The 21,460-nt window shown below is 37.3% G+C and overlaps 1 protein-coding gene across 4 annotated transcripts in view; it reads right to left on the reverse strand.

Moving 5' to 3' along the window:
- Nucleotides 1-21,460, reverse strand: part of agap3 (ArfGAP with GTPase domain, ankyrin repeat and PH domain 3) — a 163,270-nt gene that overhangs the window by 60,967 nt on the left and 80,843 nt on the right. For 3 of the 4 annotated variants that reach the window (XM_082184250.1, XM_082184251.1, XM_082184249.1), the window contains exons 3-8: nt 17,046-17,133; nt 11,304-11,389; nt 8,209-8,350; nt 7,707-7,841; nt 5,547-5,674; nt 4,387-4,542 (exon numbers count right to left, since the gene is read on the reverse strand). In XM_082184250.1, coding sequence (XP_082040376.1) covers nt 4,387-4,542; nt 5,547-5,674; nt 7,707-7,841; nt 8,209-8,350; nt 11,304-11,389; nt 17,046-17,133 — 735 coding nt within the window. Of the gene's footprint in view, nt 1-11; nt 3,494-4,386; nt 4,543-5,546; nt 5,675-7,706; nt 7,842-8,208; nt 8,351-11,303; nt 11,390-17,045; nt 17,134-21,460 lie in introns of those variants that run through there. The other variant, XM_082184252.1, reaches the window with a different exon arrangement.

Genomic DNA, 21,460 nt, shown 5'->3' on the forward strand with positions numbered 1-21,460 from the left:
GAAACAAGACAAGATGTCAGTGCAAAGAACAAACTGGGAACATACATGGAGGTGGGGAGGGTGTGTGTGTGTGTTGTGTCTTAACTCTAGTGTGTGTGTGTGCAGGTGAAATGTGTGTCAGTGTGTTGTGGGGGACAACAAAAAATAGCAAGAAAAAGGCTCAAATAAACGCGCAAGCAGAACGGTGCAAACATACAGCAGCACATTGAACGTGCAGTATATATAGATACATATTTTCACAGACCAGGACAGACACACAAAACAAAACGACAACGGAAAATATCAAGTTCGACCAATAAGGAAACACAGGAAGTCAGAACTGAACCCCCTCAAGAGCTCTTTTGCAAATCTTTGGCGCCTCCCTGTGGCTTTACCAACCACAGATGCAACAGATTCAAACAATTCAAGAACAATAAATGCAGTTTTATATACAAAAGTGAGAAAAACAGCACAGGTTAGAAGGGAGGAAAGGGTTCAATTAATACGGTGACGGCCTCCACCTGTCAAAACATTTGATAAACACTTCCAGGTCAGACGAGAAAAGAAAAAAAAGATGCAATATTAGGGTTAAATTCACAGAAACATTTCCAACAAAGCAAAATCATGGAGGAAAAAACGTTAGGGGATTAATTTATACATTTCAGATCTGGATTACAAGATGTCTCCGCTTCCAGGAAGTGCCTGGAAAATGTCATTAAGCAAAGAATTAAATGTTATACAAGGAATTTTCTCACTCAAAACGAACCAAAAACATCCACAATGCACTCATACCCGACAGACAACATCATGGTCTCATACGAAACAAGATGAGGCGCTCATTCGCAAATGGAGAGAGGTATGGTTTCATCTACTCAAATAAACTAGGCTGATGTGTATTTTTCAACAGTTTATTTTCGTTTGGATATATACAGACACCATACAAATCAAGTCACAGGTTTACGTGGAAATAGTCAACAGGCAGAGCCACACATTGCAGTTCCCACAAGAGAGAGTTTGACTAAAGAGGCGCTGTTTCATATATCTCATATATTTATAGAATATACTTTCTATAGAATACCATTGGAAATCAAATTCAATACAAGATATACGGCAGTCTATATTTGTCCATTATTGAATGATATAAAAAACGAAACAGTGTGCAACGCATGGAACAGTTCATCTTACCACATTGTCATGAAATAAAAAAAATGAAAAAGCAAACCAATTAAATAAAAGAACAAAATAATGGCTCTGGGTCACAAATAGATACTACATTCATACAAGTCGGTGCATTTCCGTCACGCTTCTCTACGTTTATGAAGGCCTTCATATTGTTCAGACTTCACACCGAGCGAGCAAACCGCAACCGGGCGTCCCCCGCGACACCTGCATCAACTAAACAAGCAGCTTTATAAACGCATCACAACGCAATGTGACGTCTCAGGGTGTCATGTGACATCATGTTAGTTTCACAGTTAGTTTGGTGGTCAGCATATCGGTCGGCACGAACAATTAAGCTATGTCATCCGGGAATCCGGATTCACATCTTTTCATCGGTGAGGGATCCGTCGCTATGCCGGCCGTGCAGCATCGGGACCTCGACTAGCATCACATTCGGGTATGACGTGCTTTACAAAGCCGCAGTCTTGTTAATAAAGATGGACGGAGACGCGAGGCGCCGTCTGTGGCGCTCGGTGTGAAGTGTGACTAGCTAAACTAACCCATCAGACACAGAACTCAAAAGAAAAACAGGCAAAAAAAGAAAAAGAAAAGAGAACAAAACAAAGTATATCTTGGCAAATCTCCTAGTGTTTGGAATAACCGCAAAAGTTCTGTCCTTTTGAATTGCGAAGCATCCTTCTTTTTTCTTTTTCTTTTTTTTATTAAATTTTGGGGGTCACGATGGTGTTGTCGATGGCTATAGTCCGAGATTGTTCAGTATACAGGATAAACATTTAGCAGTAAAATGACTGATTATGATTCAGTTCAATGTGTTCAGGTAACGAAAGTTCGAAATCTGTCTTTTTCTGTCCAACCAATGTCCTTAAAACTCAACCATGGCTGCCAAGGGGCATGTGTCCAAGAAAGCCATGGTGATACCCACGATGCAATGCGGGCTATTAGGGGGAATAAAGCAGCGCTTGTTTGCTCCTCCTCACGGAGGACCCCTTCCCATAATGCATTGCGGTCGTACCACCACCAACCCAAGGGCTCATCTAATTGAGGAGAAGCTGGAAAGCCCTTTTAGTTGAAGATAGGTTGGAAACAGAAGAACAAATCTGGAAATATCGACAAAAACAGTTCAACACTTTGGTCACGGGGAGCGTGGACAGAAAGGTTGTAGAGTGAAAAAAAAGCAATGGATCGTAAAAAATGCTAAGACATCTACATTGGATATGATGGCAGATGTAGTATGATTATTGGCTTTTTACAGGGCAAATAGTGATGATGTGTCGAGAAATAATAAAATAAATCAAACCCCTTCCTGTGCTCTTGTAGGATGAAAAATAAACAGACGCCACATCAGACCAATGACAAAAAATGGTCGTTTTTAAGTATCATGGAAGCACTGTGCTTAGTTTCCTGTCCTCTGCTGACATCTAGTGGCAAAGACACACACTTATGAAATGATAATAATGAGGGAATGGTATGAATTATGAGGTGATAGGAAATATTACTAAATCGGCAAACTGTTCTTTTTATATTATTCAATAATATTTAGTCTTTTTATTTATTTAATAATATTTTTAACAAAATATTAAATTTATGGCTTTCTTTAAAATGTAAATATTTAATTTTTTATTTAATATGGAACATATGTTTCATTCTGTCTTACCTTCATTTATTGGCACTGATGTGTGTGTGTGTGTGTGTGTATATATATATATATATAATTTAGTTTCTTTCTTTTTTCTCATTAGATGACCATCCGAATGGTTATTTCTTATAGTCTACTGGTGGTAACAAATTTACTCTTTCACTATGATCAAAAAGACTATGATTATAAGGCCACTCTTGACTTGGAACAATAAAATAACATCTAACATAAATTATATTTATTTGATTGGGGAAAAAAAAAAACTGCCGAAAATTCTGGTGATAGCTAGCAAAGACAAAACAAAGGCTTTCCTCTCATTTCTCGCATGCTATTTTGGAACATTTTGCTAAAATTTGGCAAAAAAGATCCAATTGGCAATGAGATGACTGGTTAGAGATGTCGTCGAAAGGGTAAATTAGTGAACGGTCCAGATCTCCCAGCCGTCTTCTGAACGTTGTCGAGAGGCTGCGTGGCCCCTCCCTCTGGGTATGGCTCCTCCCACACTCCCTCCCCGCCCTCACCCTTGATCCCGCCCACACGGTAAGTCTGGTTTCACGGGGCTCCTCAGAAGGTCATGAGTTGAAACTCCCGTTCGCTCTGCCACTCGGGCACCCAGACGGGGTAGGTGGCGTGCTTCGGCTCCGTCACGCGCACCGGCAGAGCGTCGTGTCTCGCGTGGATGGGGTTAGACACGACCTAGCAGGGAGGGAGGGAGAAACAGGACAGGGGAAGCTAGCAGAAGAGCCGGCACTGCTGCAGCCAATCACCTTGCAGGATCCTTTTGATTGGAGGAGAGTTTGGGGCGAATGGGGACAAATTTAATTGGTTATGGTGGGAGGGGGGGGGGGGTTGATTGGTAGTGGATCTTGATAGGTTAGATTGGAGATGGTGGTGTTGCTAGTACAGTAGTACAGTGTGTGTGGCTCTGCCTCTCTCTGTCTGGCTCCAGCGGAAAGACACGCTAGGTGAATGTCTGTTAAAGAAGAGAAGGGGGCGGGGCTTGCTAGGGAATTTTGCTGATTGACACAGTGAAATTAGGAAGGGCAAAGGGAAAACTATCAGTATTGGGGAGGGGAGGTATTCAAATCCAGAGTAGATAAAAAGCTAAGTTCCCTTGGTGTACAGCTTTCAAAATTTACAGTGTATAAAGGACGAGGCAAATCAAAATGGCGGAAAAATTAGCGTAAATTGAAGTGTCTTGCCTTTTCCTAAACATCTCTCATGTTTTAATGCTTGCCTCCCCGCATTTACTGAAATATGTAGCTATAAAAAGCATGTGGTCATGCGCTTCTGTGGTAGCAGAGGCAGGAGGGATTCGGTTACACTTAGTTCTGTACCTCCCTCTTGTGGTCAGAGATGGCATTACTCTCTCTGGCTTTGCCCTCCACTGCCCTGGGCTTGAGGGGAAGGGGGTGATGAGAGGGTACCTAAGGGCAGATCCACTCACTGCAGACCTAGAAACAGCTTCTCTCTTGCTCACTGGCCGTCTGAAAGCAGCAGGGGCTGCTGGGAGATCTGCAGTCAGGGGAAGTCCAGCACTCTCAGTAGTGGGAGTGCGTGGTGCTCTGCATTAGCTGCCTCATACTTACTGTGAAGATATTGGAGCGTCGTTTGGACTGCTTGCGGATGGGCGTGGGAGTGTTGGAGGCGGCCACTGTCTCGATGCGCATCTCCCTCTGGCTTATGCTGGGGGTGGAGGGAACGGAGGAGGAGTAATCGCTGAACGCACCTCCTCCATTAGCAGCCTGGAACAAACAGAGAGGGAAATGGGGGGGGAGGGAGGGAGGGAGGATAGATAGATAGATAGTAGATAGATAGAAAGAGATGAATAGATGGATAGATGGTAGATGGTTAGAACAACAACGTTAGATAAACAGATATAATGACAGATAAAATGAAAGATTGAATGAACGACAGACAGAAAAACAGATATAACGATAGATTGATAGATATAGATACAGACAGACAGATAGATATAGATATGAAAAGAACAAGAGAGATAGATTGAACGATATAATCAGTATGATTTTCTGTGCACTGACATTCAACAAATTTTGATTTTAATTCATAAAGGCCTGTTCTTTCATCCTGATTCTCATACTTGCATTATGCATGTATAAATACACACTGCACTGTGCAGATGGTTGTGGGCAATATTAGTCCATTATACAAAAAAACAAAACAATTTATGTAACTTTGGAATTCTATTTCCGAGGTACTATGATTTGGGAAAGACAAATTCTAATTTGACACACTAATAGTATGTATAGTATGCAAAATGAGATGCAGCCCAAGCCATACTATTTAGTCAAATAAAAAGCAGGCAAGCTTTTGTTATTTTAGACTGATCAGAGTTTGTGAGATATTAGAGATCTGAACGTTTGACACAAATGTTGTAGGTTCAATCCCAAGAAGGCCAGCCCTGGTTTTATAGTAGAATAGCATTTACCTTAATATTTCTGAGAGATTTTATTCTTTATAATAATGTACCATGGTAAATACAGTTGTAAAACTATAATAAATATTTCTGTCATTTTATTTAATTTCTTTTGTGATTACAGTTGTTTTTAAGTAAAAATAATAGTAACTATTTTATACCATATTTTCGGAAGGCAAAATAACCAATAACAACTAGCCTCCCAAATAACATCTAGCCAATTCTTTTCTCTGAGATTCACCTTGCAGTTTTCATGCTAGCTGGTTCAGGACTGAGGCTGACCCCAGATCAGAACAGATGCCCCAGACTCACCTGATTAATGTGTACAGAGGGAATGGATGCGGCCGGGACAGACGAGTGGCTGGGAGAGTTGGGCAGAGATTTACACGGACCAATCGAAAGCTGCTGTTTTTTCCTCAGCGCCACCACTTTCTGAGCAACTGCAATCACATATCATAAACATTTCAACTTTGAAATCCATCTAAAATATCTAACATATACATGTATGTAATGTCAATCACAAACATATATTTTACACATCCTACTATTTGATCGTAGGTTCGGTTTTAATCCTTGTAGTGACATTTTAAAATGAAAATGAATAACATAAAACAATGTTTTCACCTATGTGGTGAGATTGAGAGAGAGTTTAGAGAGTTTTTATATACACTACTGTTAAAAAAGTTTTGGCTTCAGTACTTTTAATCAGCAAGGATGCATTAAATAGATTAAAAGAAACATTTATTTTTATTTTAAATAAATGCTGTTCTGTTGAACTTTTTTTTCCATCTAAGAATCCTGAAAAAAGTATCACGTTTCTACAAAAATATGAAGCAGAGCAACTTTTTTCAACATTGATAATAATCAGAAATGTTTCTTGAGCAGCAAATCATCATATTAGAATGATTTCTGAAGGATCATGTGACACTGAAGACTGGAGTGATGATGCTGAAAATTCAGCTTTGATCACAGGAAAAAAATACACTATACAATATATTCAAAATTGTAATAATATTTCATAATATTTCAAAATCTTTTGATCAAATAATGTAGCCTTGGTGAGCAAAAGAGACTTCCTTCAAACAAACACTTTTGAAAGGTAAATGTTTATGCATGATATTTGTATGGTATGAGATGAGTATCATGTATGATATTTACATTACATTCAATGCTTATTATTTTGTAGGGCGATGTTCATAACTTATGCATGTACAATTTTCAGTTGTAATTCGATTGTAATGACGCACACAATGTCTCTTCCACAGTAGTGACATGTTTTCGTGCAGATTAACTGCATAAATCCAGAAACTCAGGAGACCGACGGTACAGTGTGCCTACGGTCATCGAACAAGTGACTCAACAATATTCACTTCTACTCCTCACGAAAACAAAGAGAGACAGGAAGGAAGAAAGAAAGATGACTTCAATACTACAGACAAGAGCTGCATAGAGGAAGACCGAGCGAAAGAAACCAGCAAAGCCGAGATGATGTTTATCCGTCTGCTTTCAAAAAGTCGAACGGATCACAGTCTCCAGACAACAAACGCATCTCTGTCTTTTAATTATTTCAAATGCAGCCCGAGGAGGCAATTACACGCAGAAGAAAACAGCAACCGTCAACACACCGGCAATAAAGGCAGGGCCGAGAGAAATCCATCCTGACAACGATGATATTGGAGAGCGCGGAGGAAACTGAAACGCTGCGGAGCAATAAAGCTGCTGGAATTATCGCGCGGGAGGAACTCTCATATGGATATATGGAGCAGCTACACCAGATTACTGTGCGGCGGCTTGATAAATACTTATGTAATGTGTATTCGGTATAGGTGTTGTGAAACCACTCTACCTCGAGCAGGCGGCTAGAGGGACACAAAAGAGATGTGTGGGCAGATTTCTGTTGCTTACTCAGCAATACATTCATGCCACATGACGACAGTGGGCGGAAGAGAGAGCGCTATCAGTGAACTTAGAGTACCGCTGATATTCCAACCGGTTTTTAGGATTGTTCGTAAATGCACTAACCGCTACCGACATAAAAACAACTGGAAAACACAGTTCTTTGTTAGATGAGAAGATAAAAGCAGGACACTGGACGATAATGCATTCAGAATGTCTCACAACAACACTTGCTGTGTATATTATTAATAATACAATAAGCAAATAATGTCATAATAAATACCCATTCATGGTCATACCTTTAAAGATGAATGCATTATGATCAACACCAGACTTATAGAGATTGATCAGTATTGTTGTTTTATGATGATATAATGATTCTTTTCAATTCTGCTTTTTGACATCATGAAAAATAACTACTAGACTCCAGTTCAACACCGGTCCATATTTATAAATAACGGTCTCGAAGAACCGGGAATACTGATGATAAACTCACACCTGAGGATCAAATCGTAACACTGCATAAACACTGCAAGTGTGTTCAGAGACACTAGTTTAACACATCAGGCATCTCACCATCTTGAAAGACTCTCTCCACGTTAAGACCATAAGTGGAGCAAGTTTCGTAATACGTGGAGCGTTTCAGGTCGTTGGACAGTTTCCGAGCTCGGGCGTCATCTATCACTCTGGGGTTGGCAGCGCTGATGGCATCTAAAAGATCATTAAGTGAAGACACAGCATACAGTATTCATTTTAGTGTGTACTATTCTTTTAAACTAACTCTTCAGCAAACATAATGACAGTACAGCATCGAAACGCTCATCAATGTTAATTATGCGTCTCATCAAAATCCAATTTGCATACAAGTAATGGGCAAATGCGTAAGAAAGAGTATTTTACTGCAGATGAGACTTCCTAGCCTGCTGCTTTGTTAAAACAAGACAAATGTGACATTTCGTCATCTTCAAGACTATGACTAAGAGCGAGACTTTAATGGCAGATCTAATAAAAACAAGTGCACATCAAATTTTGTGTATCCTGTGCTCTTCTGTAGAAGAATGATGGTGTCGTGACTCACCCTGCGTCCCCACCAGAACCATGGGAACCTCTGCCGCGTTCCTGTAACTGGAAAGACGCAGGAAGTAGTTATAAACCGTCTGGAAGCTGATCTCATCCTCCAAGCTGAAGACGAACACCACCGCGTCCACCCAGGCAGCAAACTGAAAACAAGCAAACAAAACATTATCCATCTTTAATCATTTAATTTGGCTAAAAGCTTTTGCGGTTTATATATATATATATATATACACACAGTACAGGCCAAAAGTTTGGAAACATTACTATTTTTTATGTTTTTGAAAGAAGTTTCTTCTGCTCATCAAGCCTGCATTTATTTGATCAAAAATACAGAAAAAAAATGCAATATTGTGATATATTATTACAATTTAAAATAAATGCAATTTATTATACTTTAAATTATCATTTATTTCTGTGATGCAAAGCTGAATTTTCAGGATCATTACTCCAGTCTATCACATGATCCTTTAGAAATCATTATAATATGATGATTCATTATCAAAGTTGGAAACAGTTCTGCTGCTTAATATTTTTTCATAACCTGTGATACTTTTTTAGGATACTTTGATGAATAAAAAAAAAAAAAAAAAAAAGAAGCAAATGTTTTAAAAATAGAAATCGTTTGTAACAACAATATTCACTACTGGTCAGTAATTTGGGGTCAGTAATTTTTTTTTCTTTCTTTTTTTGAAATAAATCAATACTTTTATTCAGCAAGGATGTGTTAAATTGATAAAAAGTGATAGTAAAGAAGATTTATATTATTAGAAAATATTTTTTTTATTTTGAATAAATGCAGTTCTTTTTAACCTTTTATTCATCAAATATATTAGGCAGCAGAACTGTGTCCAACACTCATAATAAATCAGAATATTAGAATGATTTCTAAAGGATCATGTGATAGACTGGATGTCACATGTGACACTGAAGACTGGAGTAATGATCCTGAAAATTCAGCTTTGCATCACAGAAATAAATGATCATTTAAAGTATAATAAATTGAAAACCAATTATTTTAAATTATAATAATATATCACAATATTAAATTTTTTTCTGTATTTTTGATCAAATAAATGCAGGCTTGATGAGCAGAAGAAACTTCTTTCAAAAACATTAAAAATAGTAATGTTTCCAAACTTTTAGGCTGTACTGTATATATGTATATATAAACATAGTAGTGGTCAAAAGTTTTTTAATGTTTTTCATTAAAGTCTCATATGCCCATCAAGCCTGCATTTATTTGATCAAAATTTTTTTTTTAATTTGTGAAATATTATCACAATTTTAAATAATGGTTTTCTATTTTAATATACTTTAAAATATAATTTATTTCTGTGATCAAAACTGAATTGTCAGCATCATTACTCCAGTCGTCAGTGTCACATGATCCTTCAGAAATCATTCTAATATGCTGATTTTAAACTCAGTTATCATTAATGCAGGAAACAGTTGTGCTGCTTAATATATTTTTGGAACCTGTGATACTTTATTCAGGATTCACTGGTGAATATAAATATAAATCATTATAGCTATTGAGCAGATGGACCATTTGTATATGCTAGTTATATTTTGCAGTGCAGGAAGAAACATTTCAGTAACTTTAAGCAATTTTGGTTGTTTACTGAAGCCTTACGTGCGTGTCATTCCTCTTTTTGTTTTCCATTACCTAGCAGGAGAATAATTCTAATCATGGATCAATTTCGTGACCAGTAACTCGAATTATTCCAGAGCCCTGAGACACACTCACTGACGTCTGCTTGAAATTTCAAGGGCCGTATTACAAATTCTTGTGGTTATTTGCATTCTAATCAATTACGCATTACCATAAAACCAGCTAAACGGAACACAGACTAACAGAGAATAATTATCACCGCTATTCCACTAGGAGCTACACTGGCAGAAAAAGTTTCACTCGAAATCCCCGTTCCCACAACACAGGAAGCGAGTGCTCATCGCCGCTCGCCATGAGAACCATCAGACTATAATTACACTGAGCCGCAGTAAAAATGTGAAAATAAGGCCACCATGAAATGGGTCCCACGAGGCAAGTACAGCCGTTCAAAATGACACAGCCCCACATCCCGCTCTCTGCTGTGGGAATGGGGACTGGGTGACACATTTGTGGAATATTTTAACAGCTATTTGGACAGATTTCTGCTTTTCTCAACTTGCGAAAAATCTCACTTTCTCAGATATCATCAATTATTGTAGCGCCGCGTCAGCATGCAGCCCAGGAGCTGCAAATTGAACAAGATAATTAAGGTGTTTGGGGTATTACTAGTACTTTACAAGGAAATATGTAAACAGTTTTTATCCACACAAACTACAATTAGATGTCCGTACATGACCAGAAAACGTCCTTAAAGGAACAGTTCATCCAAAATGTTCACGCTACTCTTTTCCATACAGACGTTGGGTGCACAGCACAAGTTTTTATGTTAATTTACCTTATTTTTATATTTAGTTTACCTTTGCCGCCATCTAACGATCACAATTTAATCCACCATAATATGAACAATTGTAGTATTTTAATATTAAAATTGGACCTTCTCTAGATACAAATTATAATGACAACATTTATGGTGCTTTTTGGACTTCAGTAGCCACACTACAGTATATAATTGGTTCTATGAACAATTTTCTATGGTATAGAGCAGAATGAACATTCTACATAACAAAATAAGTTAAAAAAATATATAAAAAAATATTCCTTTAACTTAGTTTTATTATAGTTTTCAAATTATTACAGTTTTAAAGCCTCATAAATAAAGGAAATGGACATGTTATTGTTAACTTAAATTAAAGCTATTAAAATAATTTTAAGTTAATTTAAATAAAGCTGAAATAAAAACTAAATATTAGATGAAAAACTTAAAAAAACTTAAATTAAGTATATTTTTAAGTATATATTAATAAAACCTAAAATTAGAAATGTGGCCTTGGCAACTAAATTAAATGGGTTTAAGTTGAAGAACTAAACATACTAAAACTAAATGAAAACTGAACATATAAATCCAAAAGCTAATCCAAAATATTATAATTGTACGTAAACAATGCTAAAATTGCACAGCTTTCACAGTTTAGCTTGTGGCTTACCTGCAGTTCTGGGGGGCCGCCTTCATCCCTGATCAGCAAGAGATAACTTTGTCCATCCACCACAATCTCCTTTTTAAACCTCCCTCCTGCAAAAACACAGAATAACATTAATTACACTGTTTCCATATAACATGGTGCTCTGTGAAGCTCATTTATCAACAGGAGGTGTGCTGTTGACGTCAACGGCATCAAGATTAAGGGACTGAAGATACACCCCTGAGGAACACCCTCCAATCCCGTCAATCTGAACAGAGAGACATTTCCAATTTCCAATTTACGTATACCTTCTGGCAGTTGTGAAGTGTTGGACAAGGGATGGAGAAAGAGCGGATGAGTTAGTGAGTGTGCAAATGAGTGTTTGGGATGTGTGTGCGTACATGTCTAAACATGACTAACGATTACAGCCACCAGAGGGCCGCCCATCGCTCCTGCTTCATTATACGGCACACAGAAACATGAGAATCTCTGTTAGCAATGAGTAGAGCAACTGATTAAAAAGAAATATCAGCCAACAAATGAAATTAGGCAAGCCTTATCCGAAGATCTGAGTGATTTCGACACCAGCAGTGAAATGAGAGTCTGAGACTCTGATTTTTCACCCTTCATTTATTCTCTCCTCTACAGAAGTTGTTTTCCTTCCTCACAGCCGCTGGTGCTGAAAGCTGAGGGAACTTTGATGCTACTGAGATTCCCCTAAATTACATAGCTTTTTTTTTTTTTTATAGGAAAGTTTGTGGAGCCGACTGAATCGTGCCTTATGGTAATCTTCTAGGGGGACAAAAGAGGAAGGGTGATTTCTTCAATGATTATGAAAGGTTAAAAAGGCAATGAGTAAAATCCAGCCTGGAGAGGAGACGACTCTGCTAGGAAATTTCAATAAGCAGCCGCTGAATGGTACAGAATGGTACAGCGGTGTGGTACAGAAATGATGTAACAATGTTAGTTAAGAGAATGAAAATATGAAAAAACATTTGTAAATAATATAAAATATATTTAAAATATAAAATGAAAACAGTTTACATATTTTAATTTTAAATGAAAAAAATTTACATAATATATAATATTGAAATAATAAATTAATATAATAGAAATCATAATTATATTTACATAAATGAATTATGAACAAGTTATTTGACATAATAAATATACTAAATTATAATATAAATTGTAATAATACATAAATGTAAACACTATTTTATAAAGAATATCATATATATAATTTAAATAATAAATTAACATAATAAATAAAATAAAAATAAATAAATACTAATTAGTATATACAGCCTGATAAATAAACGAAGCAATTACAGTGACAAACTAATCGACATAAACAACAAAATATTTTATAATTTTTAATGAAATTTTTAATGAAAAACACATATAATTTAAATATATAAATATAAAATAAATAAATAGCCTAAATTATATACATATATAAAACTGACATTTAATCAGTTAATCATATAATTTATAATTTTATATATATTAAAGGGATAGTTCACTTTAAAATGAAAATTCTGTCATCATATACTCACCCTCATGTTGTTTCAAACCTGTATGAATGTCTTTCTTCTGCTGAACAGAAAGGAAGATATTTAGAAGAATGTCAGTAACCAGACAGTTTCTGGGTCCCATTGACTTCCATAGTAGGAAAACAATATACTATGGAAGTCAATGGGACCCAGAAACTGGTTACTCACATTCTTCTAAATATCTTCCTTTCTGTTCAGCAGAAGAAAGAAATTCATACAGGTTTGAAACAACATGAGGGTGAGTATTTGATGACAGAATTTTCACTTTAAAGTGAACTATCCCTTTAAATACACAAACATTTAAAATAAAAATTATTGTTATTTAACAATTACTCAATTATACAATTATTATTAAAGCAAGAAACAACAAAAGAGATTAAACTAGGGGGCTGTATTGTACATAATGCAATGAAATGAACAATGCAATGAACTTGACTTTCCATTTACAGCCTGATGAATAAACAGGAAGTGACAATCCTAACACTTGTTTTTGATCCATTATTTCATCTTACAGCTGGACACCCTTCACAAGCAACGTGACGAGAACATGTGACACAAATCTAGCACAATGCACACCATATTTCACTATAAAAAGTAGGCAGCATTCAGTTCATTCAGTGCATGACTTCACTCTGACAACCTATTCAGCCAATCCATCGCGGGCTTACTTTACCTCTGCTTCCTTCTGGGAAATGCATGATGGAGCTTTGTCACTTCTGAGAACTAAATATAATGACTGAATGCTTGTTCCACAGTGTATGACTGAAACCTGCTAAAGTTCGCGCCACATGGCCAATCATTACTTTCAAGTTCAGTGACCCCTGGGCTAAATTGGCATTAAGAGGTACGGCGAGGGCACGGAAGTACAGCCCTGCGGAGCGGTGAGGGTTGGTAATAATAGCAGAACCAAACACAACATGACTCTACGTGGAGATTCCAACAGTGACCCCACATCGACTGAGAGATATCATCCATAGATCCATTACGCCAAGAACACTCCACTTAATTAGTTCATCTGTGTCCTGAGAATCAGTCCTAGCTATTTTTATTCCATAAATGCGTCCCTTGAGCCTAAAAGCAAAAAGGTACAGCATCATTTTCTTTCTTAAAGGAGAACAAAATGTTCATGCTGGTCAATATTAATCCACCAGATGAAATTGCAAGCATAATAATTATGCAGAAATAATTATTTACATCTACTGGAGGAAAATGCAAGTCATGCTTGCATGCAAAACAGATCAATACAGTCAATACAGTAGTTTCACAATCCACATGACTTGAGGAATCAATACGTTTGCTCAACTCTACAACCCTAAAAAATGAGTAAAAGGAGCGCCACTAAAAAAACTAATTGAAAGTAGTTCAGTTTTTCCAGCACATTCACTGAAGATTTTGAAGTTGTTGAAAAGAAAAGGGCACGCCTGAACACGTCATAACATGACAGAACAAAAATCCCTGCAGCAAAGTTTCCTGCTCATTCAGACTTTGGCAGAAAGCCGTATAAACATCTAAATAGATGGTTTCTCGTTGTAGTTTTCTTTTTTAGCCTGACACAGCTTTTGGGGCGACGCTGACACTCTCCAGGAATCTGTCGTTAAAATTCTAATCTCTAATTTAGATTTCAGAGGGGCAGCTGGTGCCATGAGGGCATAAACATTTAATCTCTCCCCGTCACTCAAAAGTAAACGCTGAGGATTGATGACACGCACTGGTGGCCTGACCCTCTGTTGCCATGGCAACACCTGAGCAAACCACAGAGGCGGAGCATCGGCTTGGAAACTCACAGCTTCGTCTGTGCAGGAGCGAATGGCAGATGACAAATTAAGATTAAAAAGAAATGAAAACGATTCATGCAGTATGAAATCACAATAACATTAAATCACGCAACTGCTCTTTTGACAAATATTTGTGCAAGTGTAAAACAACACCACAAATCAGTCAGACAACGCAGGAAAGAGTCTTCGCTTACATGATCTTTGGACATGATAACATGGTAAAACCGTGGCTTTTTTGGACATTGACTGAAGTAAAATCATGGTATTCTTTGAGGTAGCTCCACTGAAATACTATTTTATATGAATATATAGTAATCATTTAGTCCCTTTATGAAAAATGTACCATGGTAAAGTAGTGGTATCAGGTGGTAAATACCAAGGTGCTTTGATACTGGTGTATGACGAAAAACACATGGTAGTACCATGGTAAGTTTTGGTATGTTTATATACACTAAACGTTCAAAAGTTTGGCCAGTGTTCTTTTTTTTTTTCAAGAAATTAATACTTTTATTCAGTAAGGATGCATTAAATAGATAAAAAATGACAGCTTTGATCACAGGAATAAATTACATTTTAGGATATATAAACATTTTAAATTGTAATATTTCACAATATTGCTGTTTTTATGCAGCCTTGGTGAATTCTTTCAAAAACATGAAAAAAGTGCATCTTTTATAAAAAAACAAACATTGTTTTACCACTGGATACCATCACAAACTTTGTTCTAAGGGAAGTCAGAGAACAAGGCTTTATTGCAGAACATGACAGACATTTTAATCAATCAATATAAACAATAATATTAACCCCTGCCAGAGCTTCTGTTCTGCCTTGATACCAGTTATATTTCACAGAAAGACTGATATTCGGTTTCTATTATAGAACAACAAATATGTATTAGTTTAAGTTAACTACTCAGGTGTGTGTTAACACCAATCTCACAATCCCACAGCGATTCATTGATTTTCATTTTTCTCACTGCATTAGACATGAGCATTATTCCACATTAACGCCACAGTCTGGTCAGAGAGAAGCCGAGAATTTGACTGAATGAGATGGAAGTGCGAAAGCTGCATTCGAAACAAGTCCCAACAGGCTCAAGTCTCAAGTTGAAAACAATGTGCATATACAGGCTTCCAACAAAACCCACTGGGCCAGAATACTGAACTTTAAGCCTGTTTTGAGGCATGTTCCGGGTTCAACTCTTAAGTAAAAACTTACAAAAAACAGATTTGCAGTAATGCACTTGCAATGTGCAGCTAGTATTTTGGCTAAAGCGCTTAATTCTTAAACAGAAAAATCGGTGTTATACGAGTCGTAAAGTTATCTAAATCATCCTTTTAGCAGCGGAACTATTGTTCATGCAGTACAGATGGAATTCCTCTAAAATGTCTTTACATAAAGAGTATTTTTCAAGTTACATTGCTTTTAGTATACCTTTAATGAGTTTTTTATTAATATGGAATATGCCATTTTTTTTAAATGAATGATACTCTAAATAAGAAAGTAAAACCACCAGTAGGTGGCGCCAAATGTCTTGAGTCATTCATCATTCGATTCGTTCGAACAGCTGATTCATTCAGGAACTAAATAAATGGCTCTCTTTATGAATGGGTCATTGAATCATTGGTTCACCCGATTCATTTGTTCAAAAAAGCAGATTCATTCAGAAACCTGTGGCTTTACAGGTATTATTTTCGTTGACAAAAATTGAGCAAAAACAGGCAATGTGGTGTCTAAAATATGACACAATATTAACTTCTTATTTATTGAACTGTTGTTTAAAATCAATATCACATTTGCACTCCTGCTATTCGGGACAAAAACAGCACTCGTGTGATACTGCTTAAAGCAATAGTTCACTAAAAAATGAAAAAGAAGATATTTTGAAGAATGTCAGTAACCAAACAGTTGATGGACCCCATTGACTTCCATTCAGGAGTTATTGAATACAGTTTAAAATATTCCTTTGCGTTCAGCAGAAGAAAGAAATTCATCCAGGTTTAACACAACTTGAGGGCGAGTAAATGATGACAGAATTTTCATTTTTAAGTAAACTATTCCTTTAACTATATCATGTGACAAAAACTCCTACAGGGGTATTTTTTGCCCTGATCTCTTGAATTTTGGGGGCATTCTAACTGCATCCTATAGACTCAATCAACTGTTTGAAATGTAAGATGACCTATGTAGGTCTTGGGCAGGGTGGGTCTTGGGCATAATAATTTTAACGCATTATTTCCCCCCATAAGTAATTCATTATTTTAAATCGACAGCCCTAGTTCTTATAAAAATGAGTAAACAAATGCAGCGCACAGATGACCATATGAGACAAAACAAATTCATGGCCAGAAAAGTCTGCTCCGCGGCAGGAGGTCTTGTTGGATGGCTGGCCCTGACAAACACACAGTATTCGGCCCTCCCCGCTGCTCACTCACCCTCAGGCGACTCCTCCTGGACATATGTTCCTGTCAGATACCGGTGAACTAATGCTGACTTCCCACTGGACAGGTTTCCCACGATGCCCTGCATGGAGAAAAACAGACACGCATATGACGACAGTGTTTGGGTGCATAATGCAGAGACAAAACAGAATAGCAAACAAATAAATCGTCTGGAAGATAATCAGTGAGATATATTTCAGGATATTAAATAACTAATAAAACTCGCTGGCTGCAAGTCATTTTTTTTATATGAAAGTATCACTGATGAACTGTACTTCTGAGAATGAAAGACACCATCCCCTTCGTTCATGAGACTAACCAAATGGGCCTAAAAGACAATAATCAGTTTCAATAACTATTCACTACCAACAGATGGAGAACATCCGTTCTGTCTCCAGGACTTCCCTCAAACGAGTCGAGATTCCTTCTGTCAACAAACAACTCCTCAACCGTGGAGAAAGCAACTTTCAGGAGTTTCCTCACACTTGACGCAACTGTTCCGCCTGTCAGTCCACGGGAGGACGGCTGTTCCTGCACCAATGGATAATAATTCCCTACCAGCTGGAGATGGACAGCTTTACAAACATGAGGACAGATACACCTGTCTTTCTCCTCAAACACTGGAGATGAAGAACTTCCTATAACAAATATTGGTTTCACTTTATTTTGATGGTCCCTTTAACACATTCTGTTGACTAGAAGTAATGTTGCACCTGCAAGTCTACTAACTCTCATTAGAGTGTTAGTAGAGTATTAATAGACTGGTAGGGTTAGGGTTAGAATAAGTTGACATGTAGTTGCAAAGTTACTTATAGTCAGTATAATATCTGTTGGAGGACCATCACAATAAAGAGTTCGGAGATATCAAGCAGACAGTCTACTAATACTCTAATGAGAGTTAGTTGACATGTAGTTGCAAAGTTACTTATATTCAACAGAATGCTCAAAAGGGACCATCAAAATAAAGTGTTACCCAAATATTGAAATTAATTGACGAAGTGAGCGCTGATAAAGAGAGCTTATACTGATAACAAAGCCTGCATGGAATCTACTGAATGTATATGTAATGAGTGATTATAATCAAGGTATTATCAATATTTTTCCCTCTAAATATCAAATGAGTTGAATGACTTCTCTTGAGATTTTACTTTGTTATAGAAGTTGCCAGTGTGATTACTGAAATGTTCTTTTCATGTATTCTTTAATGTCTGTATTTGATATCTGAATGCAGTAACAGTGCTTGCTTATTCAGCCCAGCTTCCAGAAATGAAATAGGGACTTGTTTTGTGTTTGAGAAAGGTCTTCAACATGTTAAAACATATAGGGGTCATTGAAGCCAGTAGTTTAAGGGACCATTTCTTTGTTAAAGTCTTACTTTCCAGATAGACTAAAGTGTTGCTCTCCTTGAGAGAAAGAACGCATTACCTTGTTATGTTTTGAGAGGACTCTCCTGTTTATAGTTAGAGCCTGGCCAAATCCAACCTGGGAAAAGCTGTGTGTCGGTGTGTGTGTTAGTCTTCTTGGTTGCAGGTTAAGGAACCACTGGCATTATTGGAGATTGACTGAAATATTGTTCTGGACAGCAACCCAAATCTGAGAACTGGAAGGTCACGACGTGCCTAACTTCAGGGTCCGAGTTTCAACTGCCTAACCGATGCCTATGCTTCCGTCTATCTGTATATGTGTGGAAAATTACTATGTTTATCTATTTCTAAGCCAATCAGAAACTGCAACCTGAAGCAAGGATGTAGCTTAGACCTTTGTGTAGGGTATAACTGCTGTGATCTTTGTAACTGTAAGCGGGACGGCCTACGAACTCCATGTGAGTCTTCTGCTGATGAAACTGCAAACTATCTTCAGTAAAACTTTTCTTTAATTTATTATAATTCTGACTCAGGATCTTCATTCATCATATCTGGTTCTGGGTCTTTGACTGTAAAACCCCTTACACTACTTCTCACAGAATTCTGCAGAAAGATCAGTAGCCGGTTGCATAAACTGATTAGACTAGTCTTACAAGTTAGTCATCTAATTTTTTCTTCATGTATGGTGTAGGGCCTCCTTTTGCAGCCAATACAGCATCAATTCGTCAGCATGGAAATGACAGATACAAGTCCTGCACAATGTCTAGAGGGATTTGGAGCCTTTCCCCTTCCAGAACAGTGGCCAGATCACTTATGTGATGCTGGTGGAGGAAAACCTTTTCTGACTTGCTCCTCAAAAACACCCCAAAGTGTTTGAATAATATTTAGATCTGGTTACTGTGCAGGCCATGGGATATGTTCATCAAACCATTCTGTCTCAAGTCATTGCTGTCTCAATGTATTGGTGCATTATCATGTTGACACACAGCACCTCATTCAGGGTACAATGTTTGAACCATTGGGTGCACATGGTCCTCTAAAATGGTTGGGTACTCCTTGGCAGTGTATTAGTGTATCAGTCCATCAAGCCCAGTAGGGAACGCCATGATACTGCAGCCCAAACCATCACTGATCCACCCCTGTGCTTCACTCTGGATGTTAAGCCTCTTTGGGGCTTCTCCGCACCGTAACTCTCCCAGATGTGGGAAGGACAGTGAAGGTTGACTCATCAGAGAACAATACATGCTTGCACAACAGGAGAGTCGAAGTCTGCATTTAATTCTGCTGTAATTTTGGCAGCTGTGGTTTTGGTTTTTTGGGTTATTTTATTGGTTTGGGTTATTACCTGGACATCCATTTCAAACAGCTTCCTCTTGCGTCGACAGTTATTCCTATTGGAAGTGGTTCGTCCTTCGTGGTGGCATGCCGACATTACCCTGGATAACACCACAAAGACTTGCTGTCCTGGTCACAGATGAGCCAGCGAGATGCGCACCAACTATTTGTCCTCTTTTGAACTCTCATATGTCTCCCATTATGTTGTGGATTGCAATATTTTTTGTGCAGCTGTGCTATTGCTCTGCTAATTCAACCTTCACACTCTGCTGATAGAATGTAAAAATCAGTGAAGATTGGCCACCAGGCCACGCATGTATAGGCCGTTGACAACAAGGTCGCCACATATCGAGCATCGCTATAACCAACTTGACCTTCAATAGGGGACCAAATACTGCTTTCCTCATGGAAATGGAAAACCAGAAGAAGAGAAAAGAAGATGTCCTTTCTTCACACACACACACACACACACACACACACACACACACACAAGAAAAAAAAAAGAAAAATCCTCCTCTCCATTCATTTAAACACACGAGGCTCATATTGAACACCGTTTTGGTTCATCAGAGTGTGGTGTGTGTTGTTAACAAGGTTCAGACAGTAACAATCTTCCTCCATAATAAAGCAGTTCGTTACACACTGTTGGCCACTGCAGTCATCGAGAACAAAGAAGAGGATGATAGAAACTTCATTAGGAGAATATTGGATGTAAAAACTTTATGAGCATATGGTTTCATCGTGTTGCCTCATAAGCAGCTGTGTGTTTTATGTTTAAATTGGATAATTATGATCATTGAATTGGATCATTTTTCCCTTAAGTTCACTGATACTAAAACTGTGATTTGTGTAGCTGTATGTTTATTTTTGTAACATTAAAATGATCCAGTGAGGGGATGTGAAGTAACACATTACAAATGCTCATGTTACACGTTACTGTAATTAAAAATGGTGTACCTTTTACTAGAGTATATTATAAGTGATGTGATCTGTAAGATGATTGTGTTCGCTGATCAATGTTTATAAGTGAATAAAAGCCTAAATTAAATATGTTAATCATATAAAGCGATTGAGTCTCTTCACAAATTCAGTATGCACCTTATTGATGACCCATGGTGTTATACAGCATCTCTTTCAGCGTGTGATATAATGTAATAAAAACTACAGCTCCTTTATTTATTTTTTGATCCATTTCATAAAATCCGCCTTCATTTAGCGAGTGAATCAACATTATTAGTTCCAGTTAGTTGTGGACGACATCAAGAACACGGCATTTGTCATTTAATATAAAATAATAAAAATATTCCATGTTGGCTAATTGCGCATTTAAGTTGAATATTGACGTGCATAATAACAGACATATCATATTAAAGAGTTGTGATGTATCAGTTAAAGAGATTCATTCAAAATGTTTTATTAATTATACGTTAAATACAATTCAATTTATTAAATCTCTGTAATAGCCTTTCCCTATTGTTTTGGAAGTAGATGCATTTTTTCACTGATAAAAAGTTGGCAGTCAAAATGAAAACATGTTGGAGGGCATATATATTCTACATTCTTTCTGACAAACAGAAAAAGGAAATGTGAATTACAGTGTGTACAGTGTTTTCTGCATTTTCAGTTTCTGCCAAATGTCATGAGGCAATAGAGGTGGTTTTGTAACTGATCTTGACTACGCCACTCCTATTTTGGTTGGGTAGGAGTCCC

The sequence above is a fragment of the Leuciscus leuciscus genome (genome assembly GCF_965113295.1).
Source record: "Leuciscus leuciscus genome assembly, chromosome: 11".
NCBI lineage: Eukaryota > Metazoa > Chordata > Actinopteri > Cypriniformes > Leuciscidae > Leuciscus > Leuciscus leuciscus.